Source organism: Mus musculus, chromosome 15 (genome assembly GCF_000001635.26).
Source record: "Mus musculus strain C57BL/6J chromosome 15, GRCm38.p6 C57BL/6J".
In the NCBI taxonomy this organism is placed as follows: Eukaryota; Metazoa; Chordata; class Mammalia; order Rodentia; family Muridae; genus Mus; species Mus musculus.
In genome coordinates, this window is record NC_000081.6 from 34,259,783 (window position 1) to 34,285,182 (window position 25,400).

Genomic DNA, 25,400 nt, shown 5'->3' on the forward strand with positions numbered 1-25,400 from the left:
TTGTGGGTTTTGGTGTTGTTTGTTTGTTTGCTTTTTGCTTTTTTTTTTAACTGTGTATGGTTTTACTTGCACATATATCTATGTATCATAAATGTATGGAGGACGGAGGAAGAAGATATCAGATCCCCTGGAACTAGACTTACAGATGGTTATGAGCTGCCTTGTGAGTCCTGGAAAGCAAACCCAGGTCATTTGGTAGAGTGGTCAGTGCGCTTAATTGCTGAGTTACCTCTCCTGCCCCAAGTCTAGTGGATTTTGTCCTCAGAGTGAAACAAGTATGCTTTAGTAAATGTGTGAACTGCTGTATGCTGTAAGGATCCCCTTTGCTATTGACTGAAGAGTTGAGTGGTTTGCTGTTGAGTGGCTTGGAGCATAGCCTGGGATTCTGGTCTCAGACATTTTGCTGTAGTGAAGAGGCACTGGGGATGGAAGAGAGGCTGAGTGTGAATAGAAGTTGATGAGAGGTTGGTCAAAGTTGTCTCATGGCCACATAGGTGAGAGAAGCTGGGGAAAGAATGTGGAAACACACTTAGGATGAAACTAGATTTTGACTTGAAACATGCAGGCTCCAAAGGCAGAAGGGCTCGGTCCTAATGGCTGCTACCTGAACTTACTAATCACCTCTGCTGACTTCAGAGTCTCCTTTGAGAAGTGGAGGAAGTGATGGAATCTAATACAGATATGGGTGTGAAAAGGCCTAGGATGGGGACTGTAGTAACTGCTCAGTTAAGCCCTCACTGACTGGTTATGTAGGTAGAGCTGTTGTGATTGAAGCATGGAAATTAATGTATATAGAGACATAGAAAGGGGTCAGACCCAACTCCCCAGGATTGAGTTAACTGCCCTGGGTGGGGAGAGAGGAGGAGAGAGAGAAAGGAGGATGGAGTGAATTCTAAAGGGCTCAGAGGTCAGTCAAGCTGGTAATGAAGTAAAGGAACACAGAGCTTCATACCCATCTTCTACTATTTAATACCATTAAGAATCCAGGGTGGGGCTGGAAGATGGCTTAGCAGTGAGTTCAATTCCCAGCACCCACATTGTGGCTCACAACCATTTCTAAAGGGATCCGATGCCCTCTTCTGGTGTGTCTGAAGACAGCTACAGTGTACTCATATACATTAAATAAATAAATAAATAAACAAATAAATAAATAAATAAATCTTTAAAAACAAAAAACCAAAAAAACCAAAGTCCATGGTGCCTGTGATCCTAGAAAGAGGGAGGCTGAAACAGAAGGATCAGAAGTCCCAGCTGCTCTGGAGCCACATAACAAAGTTCAAAGCCAGCTTTGAGCTGTGCAATATCCTACTTCCAGAAAACAGACATACAAAGAAACAAGAAACAAATAGTCGGGGCTAAAGGCTGAGACCTTGTCAGACACAAATGGAATTTCTTTATAGTTCCTAATTGTTCTGCTTTGATATGGTTTCACTGTGGAGCCCTGGCTGGCCTGGAGCTCACAGAGCTCTGCTTTTCTCTTTCTGCCTCTGGAGTACTGGGATTGACTAATGTGTCTCCATGCCCAGCCTGACGGTATCTGATTTACCTGTAAAGAGAAGCCCTGTCTGAAAGAGTCAGGGGGGTGCGGAGCGGGGGAGGTTAGGCGACGAGAGACGGGAAAAGACTAACTAAATAGAGGAATGATTGAATATCATGTGGCTACAAAGGTAAAGGAGAATAGGTATTCATTTGAATCTTTTAAAAACTTGTTTCTTTTTTAAAATTTATTTATTTTTTATTTATATGAGTACATTGTAGCTGTCTTCAGACACACCAGAAGAGAGCATCAGATCCCATAACAGATGGTTGTGAGCCACCATGTGGTTGCTGGGAATTGAACTCAGGACCTCTAGAAGAGTAGTCAGTGCTCTTAACCACTGAGCCATCTTTCCAGCCCAACTTGTTTCCTTTTAATGTTTATTTTCTGTATGTTGATCGCCTTTTAAAAATAAGCTGCTAGGTCAGCTGGGCCTGGAGGCTCAGGTCTGTAATCCTAGCTATTCGGAATGCTGAAGCAGAAGACGGTAAGATCAGAGCTTTCTCAGGCAACTACCTAACAGGGCAAGGCTGAGAACAAAGCTCACTGGAAGAATGCTTGCCGGAGTATAGGTGAGGCTCTGCTTTTGGTCCTCAGTACTACAAAGGTGGGGTGGGACCATAAGTTTGTAGGTTAAAGGTCATTGTATCAGACAAGTCCTTAAGTATTTAACCCAGGCATAGATAGAATTAAGTAATTGTTGAGATTTGGTTCAGTCAGCTACACAATTATGATTGAAGTCTTCAAGTCACTAGTGCTATTTGGTAGGGTGAGATGGCCAGCTTAAAGCACTGCTTCAAAGCATTTGTTGCTTGCTGAGGAATTGGATTTGTTTTTCTGCAATATTCGTAGGAGCTTATCCCCATATCTAACTTCAGTTTTAGAGGAGTTGATGCCCTCTTCTGGCCTATGTGGGTACATGAGGTCTTTTGTACGCGCAGTACACATATATACATACATGCAGGCGAAGCATCCATAAACATAAACTTTGCTTTTGTTTTGTTTTTTTTCTGTATACCCTTGGCTGTCCTGGACTCCAGGAACTTTACTCTGTAGACCAGGCTGGCCTCAAACTCGCAGAGATCCTCCTGCCTCTGCTTCTTGAGTGCTGGGGTCAAGGGTGTTTGCCACCATCACCCCATTTTTTTTAACTTTTCTTTTTTAAACTTTAGGATTTATTTATGTGTATATGAGTGCCCTATCTGAATGTATACCTGCATGCCAGAAGAGGGCATCAGATCACAGTATATATGGTTATGAGCCATCATGTGGTTGCTGGGGATTAAACTCAGGACTTGTAGAAGAGCAGACAGTGGTGTAACTGTTGAGCCATCTTTCTAGCTCCCCCACCTCCCCTTTTAAAGACTCCTTTGTGTGTACACACACACACACACACACACACACACACATACAACAAATATGGCTGTGTGTGTGTATGTGTGTGTGATCTTATGTAGCCAACAATGGCCTTGAGCTCAGTGTAGCCTAGGATAACCTTGAACTTGTGATTTTCCTGCTACAGGTATGTACTACCATGCAATGCTTTAAGCTCTCTGGAGAGCAAACCCTGGGCCTTGTGCATGCTAGGCGAGAACTTTCCCCACCGAGCTCATGTTGCTGTCCCTGCGCGCTGGCATCTGCCTGACAGGATTTTACCTTGACAGGCAGAGCACAGATTTATTTCTTTGCCATGTGGTACTTTTTCTCAGGAGATCTGGTAGATGATCAAAATAGGGGATAAAGAAAATAAAGGCATTTTCTTTACATCTAGCTTTTAGACATTTCTGCTAAAGAAATCTATGTATTTCTGTATATTTTTAATTTATAAATTTTTCATATCAAAAAACCTGAGGAATGGAATGGATCAGGTGGTGATTAAACCATCCATCCCATCCATCTGGTCTCAGCCATGAATTAATTTATGTATCTTTTAAATGACATCATTCTGTAGTTGGCACACTCAGCATCTTGACTACATTTTGATTAATTTCTTCAGCTTTTTGAAGATAATTGGGTAAATGTCTATTTTCTAGGAATAACCCCTCTCACTAGGCAGCACCTGACTTCAGTCAGGCAGCCCTGTTGCCTTAGGTTGAAGGGAGTCTGGGAGATGGTGTTTGCTGGAACTGAAGTTAATATCTTCCTGAAGGACAGACAAGTGACCTTTGGCCTAGGGTCTCCACCCCCTAACCCCATCCCTATATTGGGCATTCTGGTATTTCTTCCTCAGCCAAGGGCAGACAGCAAAGGAGCCCTCTTAGTAAGTGTCAGCTTGATACAGTAGAGTTATTTGAGAAGTGGGTCTTAGCTGAGGGTGGCATTGTTTCCTGGGTAGGTGGTCCAGGGATGTATAAGAAAGCCAGTTAAGTATGGATTCAAGTAGAGCCAAAAAGCAGTTTATAGTTCAGGCTCTTGTAGAAATATAAGCAGTGGCTTCCTTTGGTAATGGTCTATGACATGGAAAACAAACCTTTTCTTCCCTAAACTTGCTTTGCTCAGAGAATTTTATCACAGCAATAGAAAGGCAGCAAGGATGTTAACCACACAGGTCTCCATGGGCAGAGCACAGCATGGGGAGGGTGGATTTGGAGAGGTGAAGAAAAAGCATCCGTGGTTATATTCTCCCTGACCAGTCCTGTACCTGGAGCACACCTCTCTACTTTGCCTACAAGAGATACTAAAAATCCTGGTGTCACAGTATATGCCTGTTATAAACGTTTGCTGCAATCCTTGATAGCTTTGTGCTCCTAAGTTTGCCAGCAGCTGGTTAGGCACTAGAATAGCTCCAGTTTCTAACATTGCCCCATATGGCTTCACATCAAGGCTTCAGTGACATGCCTTATGGTTATTGCTGATCACATGTTAATGTTTTTGAAGTCTAAATTACTTTTTAAAATATTGTCAGATTCAGTGCAAGGTAGGACTTTTGACCTTTTCCCACATCTGTTATCTGTTTGTCTGCCTGTCCACCTGCTCACCTTGTTTGTTTGTTTGTTTGTTTGTTTGTTTGTTTGTTTGTTTAGAATGATGGGGCAGAAGTTGATCCCAGGGCCAGGACCATATAGCACATACTAGATAAACATGATCACAGAGCTCTATAGTCCCAGCCCCTTTGTCTTTGTTTTGTTGGAAACAGGTTGTGGGTAAGTCACCTAGACAGGCCTCCCACTGGCAGAGATCGTCCTGTCTGAGCCTCCAAAGTAGTTGGGATTAACACTCATCCCATGTTCCTACAGAGCTTCATGTTGAAAAGATCCAGGCCTATCAGAAAAGTTGAGTATACACTTCTTAATGGTGTTTGCAGTTTCCCCTTTGCTTGCTTGCTTGCTTGCTTGCTTTTTGCTTTATTTCTGAGAATAACTTCTATTCTTGTCACCCAGGCTGACCTGAAGCTTTGGTGAACCTTCTATCTTAGCCTTCATCATTTGTTTACTTTCTTCATAGATTTGTCACAGTGCTCTAATTTGCCTGTTGTTCAATTTGGAAGGAGATTTATTCATGATATAGCATACATTTATGGCATAGATTTGCTTTTTTAACTTTACTATGTCAAAGAAAATTATCCAGGTACTTATTAAAGGTGTGAAAGACTTTAATTCAAGAGGGAAAGAAGAGCTGGCATAGTGGTTTAGGCTTGGAGTCAGGACCTGGGGAGGCTGAGACAGGAGTGTGAGTTTCAGGCCAACTAGGAAGGACTAAAGAGTAAGACCTTGTTTCAAATGTAAAAGTGAGCTGGGCTCTGACTCATGTGCTCTGTAGTTCACATGTGTGAAACAGAGCATCTCTATTTCATCTCTCTGCCTAGGTCCAGAGAGATGGAGGTGGATACCAGGGGTTGGGAGAGCAAAGAGTGGAGAGTGACCATTATTGGGTATTGGAAATTGATTTTGGAAGAGTGGACTTATTTTGCTTGGTGATGGTCATGTAGCTTTTTAAATATAATAAAGCCACTAGTTTACACATAGTAATGGAAGGCTGAACTTTATGAGATTTGAGATTTCATTTTAAAATTGTAAGACAAACCCAAATGTTATGCATTTTGATAAATTCTTTAGTAATCCTCTCTTCTGTCTGGTTGCCCCCCATTTGTTCCCAGAACTCCTTCCTCTCTTCCCATCCATAATAGCTAACTATTGGCTTCAGAACAAAAATAAGCTAGTCTTTGCAGCTTATCATAAGCTATGCTAAACCTGTGAAACCAGAAGTTGGCAAGTTATAGAATCGCTCTTTGAGAATTCTCAGTGATAAGTTATAAATAATCAACAGATTGAGTGTATTAGACTCTTCAGTTTTAGGGAAGTAAAATTAATATCTTACTGCTTGTTCTTCCCTGAGCTTGGGCCTCAGGAGGAGCCCCGGAAGCGGCACTTAAGCCTGGGTTTTCTAGTCTTCACTGTGGCATTGGAGGGCTTTCCATTTTGTTCTGAGTAGTTACATACTGTTGGAAGTTCAGCTGAAAATAGTTCCCTACAGTTCGTGATGACTGTTTGTATTCATGAGCTCTGCTGCCAGCAATGTGACCAGAAGTTAGAGAAGCTCTAGATGTAAATGGAGTTAGCTGCAAGCCTTTTGAGGAGTAAACAGTCCACGAGCTGGGGGAATAGAATTAGAGGATCAGGATCAGACACAGGCATTTCAGGTAGCTTTTATGTGCCTTGTCTGTCTCAGTGGCTCATTGGATCCAGGAAACATTTTCTTCTCTCTCTCTCTCTCTCTCTCTCTCTCTCTCTCTCTCTCTCTCTCTCTCTCTCTCTCTGTCTGTCTGTCTGTCTTTTGAGACAGGGTTTCTCTGTGTAGCCCTGGCTGCCTTGGAACTTGCTCTGTAGACCAGGCAGGCCTCAGAAATCCACCTGCCTTTGCCTCCCAAGTGCTGGGATTAAAGGTATGTGCCACCACTGCCCGGCTAGGAAACATTTTCTAATTATTCCCCTTATGTCTCGTCCAGCAGGACCCAGTTATTCATGGGTGCGAGGGGGACCGCAAACCTGAAGAGAAATGAGTGAGAAAGAGAAGCTAGACCAAGCAAAGAGTTGTCAAGGTTTCAGTTTATTAGGCTGAAACGCCAGGTTATAAGCACACAGCGAGGGGAAATAGGGAGGGGCTGAGGGGGAATTAACAAAGAACAAAGAAGTGGGCATCTGGGGACATGAAGGCCAAATTCAGACTGCAGGCGGGAGGCACTCTGAGTCCTATCTCCAGAATGTAGATCCCTCCTTAACAGTCCCGGGTGTCAGGCTGGGCTCAGCACATAACTCATGTCCTTAGAAGTCTTGGGAGTCAGGAAGAGATAAGGAAGAGGAGACTATAATTCAGCTTTTTACGGCCTCAGGTGCCAGGAAGGGAATAGGGAGGAGGGGGTGACCAACTCCTTAACACAGGCCATTTGGCTTATTAGGGTGGGAAACTGTGAAAGGCCTAATTTTTTACGGTATGGTCTCCAACACCCTTATATCTGTGGTATAGCTTTCCTTAGGATTCTTTTCAGAGTAGAACTGAAGCATTAAAGCAGGAATTTAATTCAGGAAACAGTGTGATATTAGTATCCTCTGATATTGGGGTGGGGAAGTTACTGTCCTAGCATTGGCCAGAGCTGTTGGTCATAAAATCCCCTCTTATTCATAGTGTCAACTGGCTGTTGGTTTGTCATGCTAGGGACTAGACCCAGGCAAGCATTCTACTGCTGAGCTGTCCTGTGAGTCCTAGGAAGGAATGTGCTTTAATCCCTCAAAATAACCTTTATTTACTGTGTATACTGTGTTACTTCTGTGGGGTTGGCAGCTGCTTTGGAGATGGCAGCCTGTTTTCATCCTCCCTGTTCTGTGTTCTGGTTTACAGTTTGGGTCTGTACAAGCTGCTACCTGTCTTAGTTAGGGATTTACTGCTGTGAACAGACACCATGACCAAGGCAACTCTTATAAGGACAACATTTAATTGGGACTGGCTTACAGTCAGAGGTTCAGTCCATTATCATTAAGTCGAGAACATGGCAGCATCTAGGTAGGCATGGTAAAGGACCTGAGAGTTCTACATTTTATTTTATTTTATTTTATTTCTTTTTTTTAAGTGAATATACAATTTTATTTAACATTCAAACTTCATTAAGACATGTGCAATATGGCAGTTTTACTGGGGGGGGGGGGGAGGGTTAACCCTACCTGGGATGATTGCTTGCTGAGGCTTAGCAGCAGGGTCCAGTTCATACTTAGCACTAATTAAATAATTTATTGAATAAATACAATACCCACAAAATACATTCAAATTTTCTCTAAAAAAAAAATCACTTTTAAAGCCTTTCTAGTCACGCTAATGAGAAACACAATAAAGGCAGATATGCTAGTTTAACATAATTGGCTGATTTTATACAGCACTTATATCTTTTAGTCCACACGTATATTATTAAATGATAGAGAACATCTAATAAAACCATTTCTATATAACTAGTAAATTAATTTCTAAGAAAAAAAGATTTTACAGACCCCATCTTTTTGTTGTTTTTTTGGGTTTTTTTGGTTTTGTTTTTTTGTTTTTTTGAGACAGGGTTTCTCTGTATAGCCCTGGTTGTCCTGGAACTCTAATAAAACCATTTCTACATAACTAGTAAATGAATTTCTAAGAAAAAAAGATTTTACAGATCCCATCTTTTTGTTGTTTTTTGGTTTTGTTTTTGTTTTTTTGAGACAGGGTTTCTCTGTATAGCCCTGGTTGTCCTGGAACTCATTTTGTAGACCAGGCTCAGACCCCATCTTTTATACCCACCCCCAACAGTCCAACTCTAAAGGGGATAAAGCCAATGCCTTTCCTCACAAGAGCTCAGGACTAAAGTTGCTTTGCTATCATAATCTGTATTTGTTGATGCTGGAGAGATAGCTCAGCAGTTAAGAGCACTGACTGCTCTTCCGAAGGTCCTGAGTTCAAATCCCAGCAACCACATGATCGCTCACAACCATCTGTAATGAGATCTGACCCCCTCTACTGGGGTGTCTGAAGACAGCTACAGTGTACTTACATATAATAAATAAATAAATAAATAAATAAATAAATAAATAAATAAATAAATAAATCTTTAAGGAAAAGAATCTGTATTTGTGATCTATTATGAGCATTGAGACAATATTCAAATATTCTAAAAGAAGCACAATGCACGTTGTGATCGCCTATTCAGCAACAGTGAGCATTGCATTCAAAACTATCTCATCCCAGGAATTAAATTAGGTCAGCTACATTCATGGGCATTTTCTCCACTGGAGTATTGTAGAAAGTTTCAGTGTGATGAAGAATCCTCTTGTCTTCTTCAGTAACAAAGTTTATAGCCAAACCTTTCCTTCCAAATCGACCCCCTCTGCCTATTCAACTCGTTCTTTATTCAGTATGCTGTTTCGCTTATGATTCCCCGTCCTAAATTACGTCACCGCCATTTCTGAGTGCCATCACCAACTGCTGCTATCGACACCTGTGAATATAGTTTTCACGGTTGGTATGTAAATCGTAGTTTATAACCAAGGACACTTGTTGCATGTCAATCCTACGAGCCGACAAGTCAGTAGTGATCAGAACATGGCTTGACCCTGATCGGAATTCGTTCATTCATGGTGACATCTCTTTCCTTCTTGTCCATGTCACCATCCAGAGCAGAAACTGAAGTTCCTGGCATGCATTTTCTCTGTGAGCCAGTCCCCCTTGCATCTTGTATTGAGAAAAATAACTGCTTGTGTGATAGTCAGAGTCTCATACAAGTCACAAAGTGTCCAGCTTCCATTCCTCTTGCTCAACATTAATATAAAATTGTTTAATTCCTTCAAGGGTCAATTCTTCCTTCTTCACCAGAATTCGAATTTCTTGGTCACTTCTAGCACATCAGTTGGCATTGTGGCAGAAAGCAACACAACCTGTATGCTTGTATTTAATTTTTGGAAAATCTCACAGATCTAACCCTTAAACCCTCAGCTCAACATTTCATCTGCTTCATCCAAAACAAACATTTTGATCCATTTTGGAGAAAGGTATCTTCTATTTAGCATATCAAACACTCCCTGAAGTACCAGCAACATCATGAGGGGCTTCAGCCTGCACCTTCTGCATTTCATTTTGAGCATTTGTTCCTCCAATGCAAGCATTGACAAGTTGCTCCCATATAATCTCCAAGAGCCAAAATTACCTTTTGGATCTGTTGAGCCAGTTCTCTGGTGGGGGCCAATGCTAGTGCTTGGGTCTCCTTGAACTCAATCTCCAACTGTTCAGGATGGAAATGGCAAATGTGGCTGACTTGCCAGTACCTGACTGAGCTCGAGCAATCACATCATATCCTTTAATACAGGGATAATAGCTTTCTATTGAATAGCTGAAGGCTTCTCAAAACCATAAGCACAGATGCCTTGAAGAAGGGACTCCTTTAAATTCATATCATCAAAGTTATCAACAATTTCATTCCAGTTGCCCTCGATGACACCATTGGGGTCCATTCCTTCTGGGCCGCCATGTTCTCTGTTGTAATCCTTGGAGCCACCAGACATGATCTGAAAACCCACTCAGCGCCTGACTGAAAAGACAGCGGACAGCACTGCTCTTTTTTATAGCCTCGTGATCAAAACCCATTTCCCACAGAGGGATTTTCTTATCTCCCTTCAGAAGCTACAAAATTGTAGTACTGGAGTTTGTTACCGGAAGTGAAGCCCTAAGGGAGTTGATGACAAAAATCCACATTTCACTATTTTACTAGAGATCCATGAGTCAGGAGTGGGTCTGGGACTCTGCTTTCATTGGAAGAACATTGCAGCAGCTCGAAGGCCAGCAGAGCCTGGGGATCCTAAGTTCTACATCTTCATCTGAAGGAAGGCTGCTAGCAGAAAACTCATTTCCAGGCAGCTTGGATGTGGTCTTGAAGCCCACACCCACAGAGATCCGCCTACTCCAACAGGGCCACACCCTCTAATAATGCCACTTCCTGGGCCGAGCATGTACACACCATCATCAGCCTGAGCTTGGGATGTAGCAGTTTGTCCAGGAGAGCTGGTTAGAAGTACACAGAGAAATGGGATTTCCGAAATGTCCTCACCTCTCTCACTGTTTGTGTGAGTGCCAATAGTGTACTTCATTTCATGGGTTTTATTTGTACCTTTTAATTCTTTGGGTTTTGTGTTCTTGGGTGGACATATAAATTATGACTCTAATCAAGGTCAGTTCTGGAGTGTGCCACACAGTCCTTACTAAAGACCTCATACAGTGCATGTTAATATTTTCATGTCTTGAGTAAACCTTTGAGTTTATTTGCCTCTCTCTATTATCTATCTCTATAAAGATCATTGAAATAGTCAATGGCCTGGTTTTCACAAATTAACTTTTTTCTTATTAAATATTGAGAAGGTCCCCCAACCCCCACTTTCCCATCCCCCATCAATTCCCCCCCCCCCTCTTTTCCTTACAGTTTAGGGCATTTGAGGTCATTATGGGCAGTTCTGAAGGGATGGGGACATGGATACATGCTCTAAGGGGCCTTTCTCCTGTTTTTGTGTAAGGGACCTTAGCCCATGTGTGGGCCTTCCCTCTCTATTTAGCATTCCAGAAACACTCTTATGAACACCACAGAAATGTGCTTGACTGATCCAGGTCTGTCTTGATCCAGTCAAGTTGGCAATTAACACTAACCACTATGGCAGAATTAGTCACAGCCCCACCTTTGCTCTCAACCCCAAACCCTCATTTTATCTTCTGCTCAGAAAGAGCAACCTCTGCCTCAGCCAGGGAGAATGAAACATCTCTAAAACCATCGAATAGAGCTACTTCACTGCCTTCTCAGCATCAGGAGTTAGCAGCTTAGTTACACCTAAAGACACAGGCTTCCTGAAAAAATAACTGTTTACCTTGTGCCTTCTGTGTATAGGCATCACAACATTGTTCAGTGGTTAATCTTGGGTCTTTGTTGTTGCTTTTCATAATGTGACTAGAAAATGATATGTTCACATAAAAACCAAGGTAAATTGTAATTATTGAAATCAGTCTAAATGCCATTGATGAGATATTTCATATTCTCCGAACTGGATCTGGAGGAGCGTGTTACCGACCTTCTCCTCCGAGGCTCCCAGCACCCAACTGCTGCTGCCACGGGGAGCATTCGTCACCAAGACGGTGCTGACAGTCAACAGTGTACTGTCCCTTTACCTGGAGAGAAACTGGCAATCACCAGTAGCAGTTAGAATGAGATGAATAATGATGTGTGCTGTAGCTATAATCCCACATGACAGAGGGGAGGGCACAGTGACTGGAAGGGTAGGAACAGCACCAGCTACCTGGGACCACCCTAGTCATTAAAACAGAGTTTTGATCATACTACAAATGAAGAAAACTTCAGACATAAGGCCTAGCAATTAGTGTTTGATCCTGGTTAGGTGACATTGACAGCCAGGGTGAGAACTAAGATGAGAGATCGCTTTAGAGGAAATAGGGACATTAGGATCTTTCGTTGTTGTTGTTGTTGTTGTTGTTTTGTTTTGTTTTGTTTTTCGAGACAGAGTTTCTCTGTATAGCCCTGGCTGTCCTGGAACTCACTCTGTAGACCAGGCTGGCCTTGAACTCAGAAATTCGACTGCCTCTGCCTCCCAAGTGCTGGGATTAAAGGCGTGTGCCACCACGCCCGGCTGGACATTAGGATCTTGAACAGAAACAGATTTTTAACTTTGAGTGAATAAGGTATCAGAGTTTTAATTTGTGATCTAGGTAGGAGTGTATAAAGTACAGAGACAGCTTTCTGATTATAGGATGGCTGAGTTAATAGGCACCTGTGTGGCTACAGGATAACTGAGTTAGTGAGGACCAGAAGGCTTCCTTTGGCTTCTGTAACCAGCACCTCTTCTCTTTGCAATCATGTAGGCACTTAGGATTTAGTGAGGACATCACCTGGCACTTGTTAGCTCTGGTTAATATAAAATTTTCAGCTATAATTGGTTTATAAACAAAATGAAGAGAAACTCAGTTTGTTCAGTAGTGGATCTAATTGTCTCTCCCCACCCCCCTTTTTTGACTTTTGCTAGACATGTGCATTGCTATCGCAATCTCTCTCCTCATGATCCTGATATGTGCCATGGCTACTTACGGTGCATACAAGGTAAGCCACTGTTGGGAGGTGAGGGCGGGGCCTGTCTTTAGGCCCTTCCACTAGAGCAGTGTTTTCAGCTTTCATTGTGATGCCCAACCATAAAGTTATTTTATTTTTGTTGCTACTTCATAACTATAATTTTGTTACTGTTCTGAGTTGTAACTATCTGTGTTTTCTGATGGTCTTGGGCAACCCCTATGAAACAGTTTTTCAACTTCCAAAGGGGTTGCCACCCACCCACCACTTGAGAACTGCTGCTGTGGCATAATCTGAGGTTACCTTTTCTGAGTGTAGAATTATTCATAGTTCTTTGCAAGAGTCTTAAGAAATCTCTCGCTGACTCCTTGTGGTACTAGAAAAACTGGTAAAACCCACATTATTATGAACACTTGGTATTTTTGTTTGCTTCTTTTTTCTTCTTTTTTCTTTCTTTCTTCCTTCCTTCCTTTCTTTCTTTCTTTGTTACTTATTTTATGTGTATGAGTGCTCTATCTGCATGTATGCCTGCACACCAGAAGAGGGCATCAGATCCCATTATAGAGGGTTGTAAGCTATCGTGTGGTTGTTGGGGATTGAATGTAAAACCTCTGCAAGAGCAGTCTGTGCTCTCAACTGCTGAGCCATTCCTCCTGCCCCAGCATTGCTGTCTCTTCACTGCTTCAGCTTGGCACACCAGTCGCTGGCATTCCATGTGCCTGGTTAATGACTGCCAGGTTAATGGCCTGGTTAATGACTGCCAGTCCTCCAGGTCCCTTCATATTGATAAGCTCAGTGTCTTGTTATATCCAACATACTAACATTCTGTTTTCTCATTTTTAGCAACATGCTGCCTGGATCATCCCGTTCTTCTGTTACCAGATCTTTGATTTTGCCCTGAATACTTTGGTTGCAATCACTGTGCTTGTCTATCCGAACTCCATTCAGGAATACATACGACAGCTGGTAGGTGACCCTCCTACTCACTGCCTCTTGTCGTGGTGGTGGTGGTGGTGGTGGGGCGCTGATTGAGTAAAGGACAAACAAATCACTATCAAGGGACACACACATTAAGCAGATCTTAAACTTGCAGCTGAGTATTTGGTGAGATGGTTGAGGTTTTTGCTGAAAGGTGGGAGTTCTGAATTACAAGGGTGCTTTTAGGATGTTATAACTGTCATAACCTCCTAGGACCTGCAGGGATGAGGCAGAGGGCAGGAATGGCATTTTCTGTGTCTATGGGAACATTGATATGCTTTGCTTAGGTGTCAGCAATGGATGGGATCTTTCTTCTGTTGGCTTGTGGGAGACAGGAAACTGCTGTCGGATTCTCTCCAGACTTAGTTCCCTAGAGATCTCTTTCTTCCTGATTTCATGTTAAGTACTTTATGGACATCTGGTGGGTAGTATTGGTGGCTGGGTATTGAGGAGCTTCTAATAGCGTCAGATGGAGTAATTGTGGACCCTTGCACTATTTAACCTTGGATTTTAAAATTATGAATGTGTTTGAAAATGTAATTTCCGTAAAATTGTTTAAATGGCAAAACATTCACTCTTTGCGGGGGAGGATTGTTTTGTTTTGTTGTTGTTCTTTTTCTCTCTCTCTCTCTTTTTTTCAAGACAGGGTTTCTCTGTGTAGCCCTGGCTGTCCTGGAACTCACTCTGTAGACCAGGTTGGCCTCGAACTCACAGAGATCCCCCTGCCTCTGTCTCCCAGGTGCTAGAGTTAAAAGTGTGTGCCACTACTGCCCAGTAAATCTTCACTCTTGAAGGTTCTCTCTATATAATTTTATTACTTGTTTTTTTTTTTTTTAATGTGGTATTAGGGATTAAACCAAGGGCCTGGCCACACGCAAGCTAAGCACTTCACTGTTGAGCTACATCCTTAGTTTAGAGACCAGGTCTTGCTGAGTTGCCCGGCTTGGCCTCCTATCTCAGCCTGCTCCCTGTTCCCTTGGGTTACAGACTGTGCCCGTGTGTTCATTACACGCAGCCTCTCTAGTAGTTCTGAACTCAGGGTAAGGACCAGGAGAGGTGAGGCTACAGGATTCCTGTGGCATTGGGAACTAGATGATCCAGTGGAAAGAATGGTTGGTGGGGATAGGGAGGAGGGAAGTGAGGAGAGAGGAATGGCTGAGGGGAGTGGGGGAGTGAGGAGAGAAGAATGGCTGAGGAGGGGAGAGAGGAGGTGGGGAGGATAGAAGCTTGTAGTCTTGCTGACAGTCCTGCTCTGACCTGTCCCACCACAGAAGGCCCCAAATTTTTGCTCCTTAGAAATGTCTACATTGTTGTTCTTTTTATTGAAGAGCCAGGACTATGTTTTGATTGGCAGTAGTGTCTAAAAAGTTCCATGTGCCAGTTTTAAGAGTTGCCTCTTGGGAGATAGTAGAACATGAAAGGGCCTGTCTGTGATGGGGCAGTAGAGGATTAGCCTCTGTACTAAGACTTCATGTTACCTCTATGATCTGCTTGCTGGGCTCCTCAAATCGTGCTGCAACAGAGGAAGAAACTCAGTCCCAACAAGCTTATCATGTACGGGACTGGGCTGGTGGTGATGGTAAGGATATGTGAAGACAGGCCAGTAGCTGCCCTGTGCTGTGGAGTGGTGCACTGTATGTCCAGTTCATGGGCTGGAGAGCCACACAGTCATAGTGGCTTCATTTGACCCTACCTTATCTGCTACTCTCCAGTCATTCACTTTGGAACCATTAGGTGGTACAACGACAATATTGTTTAAGCTGACAAGAATTATAATTTGTAAAAAAAAAAAAAATGGGCTTTCACTTTTATTTGTAATGACAAACCAAATATTAGAAATGAAATATTTCAGGAAGCCAGGTGAAGTGGCTGAAGTTCAAGGTCAGAAGTTGAAGGTCATCCTTCAACTCCTACATAGTGAATTTGAGTCCAGCCTGGGTTACATGTGACCCTGTCTTGACTTCCCAATCTCCCTCCAAAAACATTCGGTACCATTTAATGGTCATTCTGAGCTGGGCACAGTAGTGCATGCCTGTAACCCCAGCCCCTAGAAGGCTGAGGAAAAGTCCACAGTCAGCCTGAGCTACTTGGTGAGAACCCATTTGCACAAAACAAATCCCAGATCCGTCTGAGCTGTAGTAGCAAATCATGTACATTATAAACAATGCCTCGAAATGGCAATGAAAAGGGACGTTGACATTCCCATGATGGCTGCTACTGCTGACAAATTGAAATGTGGCGAGTTAGAAAGGCAGTCGTCATCTGAGAAGGCTGCAGACGAGCCCAAGCTGGAATCCTGCAAAACATGGTTAAAGTAATTCATCATCCTTGTTTACAAAACAAAATAAACATGTAAGACTTCGCTATTTAGAAAGATGTGCCATTAGCAAATATATTCATATTAGTGAGTTTCTCCTCCTTGTCCTGCACACAGACTTTAGAATACCCAGAACATGAAGAAAATAGGAAAACACTACCATGTCAAACATTAGGAGTATTCAAAGCACCACATTGGTGGTGGACCCTCATGGTGCAGTGGAGGGCGGACTGCTGCTGCACACTTGATTGTGTCTGTTTCCCCTTGACTTCCCTTCGCTGGAATTACTGCCTGAGTTAGGACAGTGTTGGCTTTCCCTAACTCACTGTTGCTGTCTCATCAATAGAGGCATCTGTCCTCAGTAACAGTCACCAGTCTCCACCATGCCTCTGCTGCCTGTGGAATACATCTTGAAAGATGAATGAAGTTGGCTAATGAGACCCCTTTCCCTTTCAGCCTCCTAGCTTTCCCTACAGAGATGATATAATGTCCGTGAATCCTACCTGTTTGGTCCTTATTATTCTTCTGTTTATCGGCATTCTTTTGACACTTAAGGTACGCATAAATAGTCTCTTTATGGGCTAAATATTAAATGTATTCTGATTGTAAGAGAGATAAACAAAATAACTAGTTTGTTGCCTCTTGATTTCATAATGTTACAGTTTAGTCTGTTGTCTGTGTGAGAGAGAAATACTAACCTGCCTTCCACAGGCCAGTCAAGGAGACATGGCCCAGTGGTTAGGAGTATTTGTCTTTTTCCAGAGGACCCAGGTTCTGTTCCCAGCATCCACTTGGTAGCTCACAACCATCCATAACTTTAGTTCCTCTTCACATGTCTATGTCACCAGGCATGTACACAGTGCACAGATATACATACAGGCAAAACATCCATACACATAAAATAATAATAAAAAAAACCCAACAAAATGGCCCAGAAACTTAGAATACCCAAGATATAATTTACAAAACACATGAAACTCAAGAAGACCAAAGTGTGGATACTTTGCCGCTTCTTAGAATTGGGAACAAAATACCCATGGAAGGAGTTACAGAGACAAAGGTTGAATCTGAGAGGAAAGGATGGACCATCCAGAGAATGCCCCACCCAGGGGTCCATCCCATAATCAGCCACCAAACTCAGACACTATTGCATACGCCAGCAAGATTTTGCTGAAAGGACCCTGATATAGCTGTCTCTTGTGAGGCTTTGCCAGTGCCTGGCAAACACAGAAGTGGATGCTCACAGTCATCTATAGGATGGAACACAAGGCCCCCAATGTAGGAGCTAGAGAAAGTACCCAAGAGCTGAAGGGGTCTGCAACCCTATAGGTGAGACAACAATATGAACTAACCAGTACCCCCAGAGCTCGTATCTCTAGCTGCATATGTAGCAGAAGATGGCCTAATCGGCCATCATTGGGATGAGAGGCCCCTTGGTCTTGCAAACTTTATATGCCCCAGTACAGGGGAACGCCAGGGTCAAGAAGTGGGAGTGGGTGGGTAGGGGAGTAGGGGGGGTATGGGGGACTTTTGGGATAGCATTGGAAATGTAAATGAAGAAAATACCTAATAAAAAATTAGAAAAAGCTAAAAAAAAAAAACAAAACAACAAAAAATGTATTTGGGAACAGATTAAGGTTATACAATACATATAGTACTGCAACATGCATTACATGCATATTATGACTTTATATTGTTCTAAGTTGTCTTTTTAACTTTGAAAATTAAAAATCCGATGCCTGTGACTTGCAGGGCTACTTGATTAGCTGCGTTTGGAGCTGCTACAGGTACATCAACGGCAGGAACTCCTCCGATGTCCTGGTGTATGTTACCAGCAATGATACCACAGTAAGTGTGATGTCACCAGAGGGGAGACCTCCCCCATCCTCCCCTGCATGATGGTGCCTAATGCTTTAGTGTTTGCCACGTCCTGCTGGATTTGAGACATGTTTTTTTGTTGTTTTTGTTTTTGTTTTTGAAGTAGTGTTTCTCTGTGTAGCCCTGGCTGTCCTAGAACGCCTCGGTAGACCAGGCTGTCCTCGAACTCACTGAAATCTGCCTGCCTCTGTCTCAGTGCTGGGATTAAAAGTGTCTGCCACCACTGCTGCCTGGCCAAGTCATGTTTGTCATCTGTGTGCTCTGCAGAGTGTACCGGGTTGTAGATTTCTTGCCAGTGTGACAGATACCTGAAAGAAATGACTTGGAGAGGGCTGCTTTGATTATCTTTTAGACATTTCTGTCATGTGATAGGACTTGTTCTATTACCACGGGTTTGTGGTAAGATATGAAGAATATCATTGCTGCAGACCCTGTTATGGGAGAGGTTGCTCACATCAAGGCAGCCAAGAAGCAGAGAGGACAATGGAGACGTTCCCAAAGGACTACCACCTCCCTCTAAGCAAGCCCCACTACAGATTAGGAACTCATCAGTAGGTTAATCCATTGATGAGATCAGAGCCCTTGTTACCCAGTTGCTTCAGTGATTGGATCCACTAGCTGGGAACCAAGTGAGTCTTGGCAGTGAGGGGAGGTCCAGGGTATTTCACATCCAAACCATGACATAGATAATAATTAGACCTTGGAAAACAGCAGTAACAAATAAAACAAAAACAAAAACAAAAACCCAGCCTGAAGAGAGAGAGATGTCTCAGCAGTGACTGCTTTTCCAGAGTCCCAGGCTCATTTCGTAGCACCATGTGGTGCCTCACAACCACCTGTAACTATAGTTCCAAATGATCAGACTCTGTCCTTTGTGTAAATTTCTTGTTTTGTACCTATTCTGTATCCTTAGAAAGGATAAGCAGATGCTTTCTCTAAACACTAACACATCACAGTATATAGGACTGATGCTCAGGCTAGACCATCCTTTGGCCAGTTGGAGCCTCATCAATAGCTCCCGGGTGTTCTTGCTCTCTAGTATAACACAGACTTGTGTATTTTCGGCACCACCCCTGTGGTGTGCCATTTCTCCAAAGGGCTGTTCTTGTTGGTGGAAAATGATCTCTGGAGATCATAATGTAGTCCCCGAGGATTGGAACACTCTAAGATTGTTTGGCAAGGACTAGGGGACTTAATGTTGGCATTCTAATTTGAAGACCAAAATGTGCCAGTGCCTGCCTCACCATCAAGAAGGCTGGAATAATCTAGTTTTTCACAGCACATAACCGCATACGTTTCTCCTTTGCCCATGTCAGTATTGGGTATCCACATCGACATAACATGTCATGCCTGGCTTTCACTTCCTATTAAGTATTGGTCCAGATGGCTCTTCTCCCAGGCTAAATAAACCCATGTTGACCTTTGTGGATAGATACTGGAGTTCTTGTTATAAAATAAACATGCCTCCTGTCCTTTTCTAAGACAGTGCATATGCTGTGATCCAGATTCATGCTTTCCCAAATTCTGCACACAGAGAAGACAGGAAAGAGTTGTTAAATACTGGACATCATTCCCAGACCAGGTTTAATCGTGCTTCCATTTCTAGCCAAACCATGATGGGAATGCCTGGGGCAGAGGGTCCCAAACAGAATGCCTGCGAGCCTGCGTGAGAATAAATACCCAGCTCTTCATTGCACTGAGCAGCCATGTATGCACAGCAGTATGCTTAGTATGTAGGAAGTGTTGCTTTGTCTCCCTTTTTTTTTTTTTTTTTTTTTTTTAAAGATTTATTTATTTATTATATGTAAGTACACTGTAGCTGTCTTCAGACACTCCAGAAGAGGGAGTCAGATCTTGTTACGGATGGTTGTGAGCCACCATGTGGTTGCTGGGATTTGAACTCCTGACCTTTGGAAGAGCAGTCGGGTGCTCTTACCCACTGAGCCATCTCACCAGCCCCCGCTTTGTCTCCCTTAAGCATTTAAAATATCCCAAGGTGCCGCTCTGCGCCTCTGCAGCCACCTGGCTCCAGCACTATTGGTGCCTTAGGGAGATGCACCCTCCCTTCTAGAGCCTCTGCTGGAGAAGTCATGTGGTAGACACATTATGTAATGTCACATTGGCTTCCTAATGCATGAAAATGTGCTCACCGGAGGAACAGCACATTAAAGTAATAAATACATAGGTTATGTATATTTTTCATAATTAAACATTTGCAAATTGAAGTTTTTGAAAACTTAATCTGTGTAACATTGTTTCACTAACACCAACAAGACCAGGGTTCCAGCAGTATTTTGCCAAATGGAACGCAATCCCTGTGGACCAGGGTTCTCGGAACCAGTGAAAGTAATATTTAGCTAAAACAGCGTCTGAAATTCTGATTCCAGATAAAAGCATTATAGCCTTAGATATGATAGGAAGGCTATTAATATTTTAAAGGGATCTGGGCGTGGTGGCGCACGCCTTTAATCCCAGCACTCGGGAGGCAGAGGCAGGCGGATTTCTGAGTTCGAGGCCAGCCTGGTCTACAAAGTGAGTTCCAGGACAGCCAGGGCTACACAGAGAAACCCTGTCTCGGGAAAAAAATAAATAAATAAAGGGAAAATGTAAACTTCAAGGAGCCTGTTATGCTATGTCTTGTTGTAGGCGCTCAGATTACCTTAATGTCAGATTACCTTGTTGCTCTGACTTCTCAAAGTATTCTGCTATCTGAGGCTTTTTGAAAAGTCTGTTTTATAATACACTTAGAAATACAGTTAAAAGAAAAAACTTCAGTGGATGGTCAGATCATCTCCCTAGGAGCCATTGCCCAGTAGATTCTCTGACATACTGAAGGTCAGTTAACGCTGACCCTTGACCTTAAAAATGCTCTGAAGAACTCAGCAGCTGGAGTGACATTTATGGTGGTTTCAGTGACTTTTCCAGTAATTATGGCACAGTTCCTGCAGGTTTCTTTCCTTCATCCCTAAGAAACTAGACAGTCAGAACCTAAAGCATTAACATGTTTTCATCCTGTAGGTGTTGCAGAAAAGTCATAACTAACTTGCCAGACAAGCTTGGGGAACTCCTTGCTTCCAGGGCAGTTAGAGGGCAAGCTTTAGATGTGTTTTAGCCGGATTCAAGAGCATCTGATGACCAAGCCAGCTCAGTCAGCCAGGCTGGGTCTTTGTATTGTTTGGGCGATGGTATAGCCATCTTTGTCATATGAGTAATTTCCACAATGTTGATATGAGATGAAATTGCCTGATACACATTTCTTGGAACATAGCTGCACTGTTGTGTGGAGCACGGCTGTAGCTCTTCCTATTCAGATGAACTGAATTTCTTTTCCAGATTTTATCTATTGTATGTGTGGATTTGTTTGTGTGCACACATGTGCATGTATAGTCCAGGGGTTGACACTGGGTGTCTTCCTCTGCCTTTTCACCCTAGGTAACTTTACTGAGCTGGCTCCTTCTGGGAGTCGGGGTGTATGTGGACAGAAAAATGGAATTTGTGTGTGTGTGTGAAATTTGTGTTGAACATATATAAATTAGCCACCAGTTGTGTGTGTGCTTGAATGTTCTGGCACTCAGCCATTAGCTTCTGCTTGGTAGCAGCAACTTTACACTGAAATAGGATGTGTTCTTGGTCTTTTAGTTTTTCTTTTCTCCCTTATTTATTTCATCCTGACCGCAGTGTGGCCCCCGCTCCATGAATGGTTAGTTTTTTTTTTTTTAAAAACAACTAAATGCCAAGTGATAAAAATGTCAAAATAGTTACCTTTTCATCTGTCACATCATGGCATCCTAGGTGGCAAATTTGATGTTAACCACGTGACAGTTATTTCTCTCAATGTCCAAGTACTTCATCCCCCTTATAGAAAAGGAGGATGGCTGCATCTTCAGTGCCAACAGAACATAATAGGAACAGAAGGGCGTTCTGGTTCGTACGTCACCCATCTGGTCTTTGAGTCTGGACTAGATTCAGCATCATTTAGATAAGAGGATGCTGAGCCTTCGAGAATTTAAACTAGTTCCATCTGGAGAATTTTCGAAAGCACTCTGATAGCCAGAGGTGTCACATCAAGAATATTTCACAGCCAACATGGAACAGTGAGTGAGGGTGTCACCAGCTCAGTGGAGGGAGGGATTCTTCAGGCCTCTTGGCTTCAGATTGCAAGGCGAAGTCAGTAGAGTATTTCTGAGAAAAGAGCATCAGTGTTGAAGTGCTGATTTGCAATGAAACAGCATTCGATACAGGCTTGCTTGATAATGAATATACCAAAGTGTGAGAGTTCTATTTTGATAGAACATGCTTATGCTTCCCCTGAAAGAAAATGTTGTATTCGGTCTCGGAACATTTTGGGGAAATTTGGCCTGAATGTTTCGTTTTGGTTTTTTTTTCGAGACAGGGTTTTTCTGTGTAGCCCTGGCTGTCCTGGAGCTCACTTTGTAGACCAGGCTGGTCTTGAACTCAGAAATCCTCCTGCCTCTGCCTCCCGAGTGCTGGGATTAAAGGTGTGCGCCACCACGCCCAGCATGTTTTGTTTTGTGAGAAAGGAAAGAAACAAAGCGGAATATGCTGGTTGCTTTCCTTTCTTCAGGAGCCCTACTTGTTCTAAGATTTCTCCAAAGACAATGGTAGTTACGCTCAGTTAATTCTTCAGTGAGGCTGCTGAGGATAATGCAGAACCCATCATTCTGTAGTTAATGTTCCTACTGCTGTTCACGGCTTCCAGTGGTCATAGGTGACCCTACTTGATCCATATCCACACGTGTGTGCTGGACCCCAGGCCACAGCCACAGGGAGAGCCTTGCCTGCTGCATCTCCCCAGCCTTCTTCTGTAAGTAGACAGTGGCCAGGCCCCTCCAACTTCCCAGAAACTTTTCCACTGCCCACCTTCTTTCTCCCCACCACAAGTGTACACTCAGCATATCATGGGTACGAGTGCTCTCTCTAGTCTAGTCACTGCCTTTTCTGGTCTGCACTGCACTGCCTTTCCCCGTTGTTGATCATCTTTTTGTGTTCTGCCCACTCTGCCTCCTAAGCAGACAGCACAGTAATTCACAGCGTTTGTGTTGCTGATGTGAGTACCCCCAGAGTGGCTGGTCCCTCTGTGGGGAGAGCCCTGCAGATGCCTCCTTGCCTCCTGGACCCAAGTGCATCCCAGGTTTTCCTGTCCCTTGAGTGATTTGAGAAGTATTCAGGACACAGGGACACCACTAAGTGCCCCTTTGAGGAAACAGACACAAAGCTGACAGGAACAGCAGCTCGTGAGATGTGGTGTCAGATGCCTTGCTATGAAGCAGCTCTACTGTTGCCTGTTAATTTGATTGCAGCTACTCCTTGCCACTTGTCTGTCACCTGCTTGCCTGTGAGCCATGCCAGTCAAATACACTATGGGAAGGAAGGTTACCTGATTCTGTGTGTTCTGCAAGGTGTTTAGGTCAACAAGGAATGGGCGGCTTAGTGCCTGCCCTTGTGCCTACACATGGGAGAACCGTTCTTATTCCCTTATTCCTTTACATATACCCTCTGGCTATGCAGGCACACGTAGACCATGTCAGGAAAACAGAGGTGGCAGAAGTCATGCCCCAGCTAAGGTTTCAAAGTCTCATACAAAACGTGTCCACTTAGTCCTAGACCGGAGTACCAGTTCTCAGAAGACTTTAAGTGTATGCATGTTCAGTTAAAGCCTGGCCTCGGACGCAGGGAGTGGATGCCTGCTTTTAAACACTGACTCTGGGCTCTCCTTTCCAGGTGCTGCTGCCTCCGTACGATGATGCTACTGCTGTGCCTAGCACTGCCAAGGAACCACCACCACCTTACGTGTCCGCCTGAACCTGGTGCGGAAGAGCTGAGAGCAGCAGTTTGAGCCCTTAGCTGCATGAATTATCCTGTGGTTTCACTTCCATGATGAACTCTCTGAGCCACATTTTACAATTTAGATGTTAAGCTGAAGCCTCTGTTGACACATGCCCTGTAGCTAAGCACTGACTAGCGAGGCTGTAGGAGTGGAGTGTGGTGAGTTCCCAGAGTCTTTCTCAAAACTACAGACGTTGGTCCCCGGGCTGGCTTATACCTGCCTGGCCCCAGAGCTGGGTGGGCAGTCATACTTTTCTTCTCCATTCCCTCTGATTGTTTTGAAAGTATAAAATTAAAATTAGATGATACTTAAATCTTTCCAGTATACGTAATACAAATAGTATTAATTGCTCTAATTAGATAGTTAGGAGCCCTTCCATATGTGATATAAGAATTCCCCTACTATCCCTGAATTCAATGATACTCTGAATTTGCTGGTCAAGGATTTTCTTTGGGCCAAATAAAGACCCCCAAGGTAATAGGCAACAGTGAGGGCAACAGCTGCCGGGCTGCCTGTTGTTTTGGGCTATGGTTGATGTGTCTCCCTGTGTGAAAGGGGGGCCAGCTTGCTCTGCACTGAGAGACTCACACTCCCTTTTCCTTGGTTACCTGCACCAACAGAGCCACCATGTATGTTTGGGAAAAGGTGTTCACACTCTTTTCTTGCAAGGTACAACCTGCTTTGAATTTCTAAGTATGCCTAATCATTCATTAAAATGTCAAGCAGTCTTCAGAAAGATAAGGAGGTTTGTTCCCATGTAGAATACTCTAGACTGTCTGGATTGTGAAAGACGTTTATGTTCATGTCTCTGAATGTGAGCAGGTCTCCTGCTTGGTCCTTGCTCAATGTGCTGTACACAAAGGCTTTGCAATTAAAGTTTGTCTGCATCCAAGAAAACAGTCGTGGCTCCGCTGACTGCCTGGTGACTCTCCCTGTCCTCAGTGCTACACAGATACACACAGCTCAGCCCATTTCACACACACATGTTCTAATACTTAAATGCTGATGAATTTTTTTGGACCAACCACACCCTGTGCCGAGTCACTCACCTGTCCTTGTACAGTGCTCAGCAGTGCTGTATGTGATCATGCCATCTCCATGGTACCCACACCCGCCCACTTTTTTCTTCCCTAAGAGATGGGTTCTTGCTTTATCCTCTAATGTTGGGATTATAGGTATGTTCCACCACATTGGGTCACAAAACATGCTCTTTGATTTTTGGCTTTTTGAGGCAGGGTTTCTCTGTGTAGCCTTGTCTGTCCTAGAACTTTGTAGACCAGGCTGGCCTCAAAACTCGGAGATCTGCCTGCCTCTGCCTCTGCCTCTGCCTCCTGTTAATTGTCAACTTGATAGGCTTTAGAGTCCCCTGGACAGTGAGGCCAGTGGGCATGATGAGGAAGTTATCTTGAGTACTTGAAGACCTGCTTACTATGGGCAGGACCATTCTCTGGGCAGCAAAGCCTGGATCCCAGAAGAGTGGGAAACACTGGCATATGTTGCTTTCTTCTGACTGGTGGACATAATTTGAGCAGTTTCCTCAGCTTCCTGCTGCCTTGCAGTTTTCGTTGAGATGGTGTTGTAGCCTCCAAGTTACTGATGATAACTCTCAGCGGTTAATTGTCCTGCTTCTTGTAAGCCTCACCAAAGAGACTCCAGTGTTGTGTGCAAACAGTTTGCCTCTTCGTCCCCACCCCCGCCCCGCAAAAGCTCCCATCTTCCCTCCCTTCCGTGGCAATCGGCAAGCACAGCAGTAAGCAAGCAGCTGGTTTCTGTGCTG

The 25,400-nt window shown here is 43.5% G+C and overlaps 1 protein-coding gene and 1 pseudogene across 1 annotated transcript in view; one reads left to right on the plus strand and one right to left on the minus strand.

Annotated features, from left to right (window-relative positions):
• The window catches only part of Laptm4b (lysosomal-associated protein transmembrane 4B), a 46,270-nt gene extending 21,757 nt beyond the window's left edge, over nt 1-24,513 (plus strand). The window contains exons 3-7 of the mRNA NM_033521.3: nt 12,562-12,635; nt 13,446-13,568; nt 16,354-16,452; nt 17,650-17,745; nt 23,518-24,513. Coding sequence (NP_277056.1) covers nt 12,562-12,635; nt 13,446-13,568; nt 16,354-16,452; nt 17,650-17,745; nt 23,518-23,598 — 473 coding nt within the window. The 3' untranslated portion in view covers nt 23,599-24,513. The remainder of the gene's footprint in view (nt 1-12,561; nt 12,636-13,445; nt 13,569-16,353; nt 16,453-17,649; nt 17,746-23,517) is intronic.
• Gm18949 (predicted gene, 18949) lies at nt 7,599-10,331 on the minus strand (annotated as a pseudogene).
• Nucleotides 24,514-25,400: the final 887 nt, after the last annotated feature.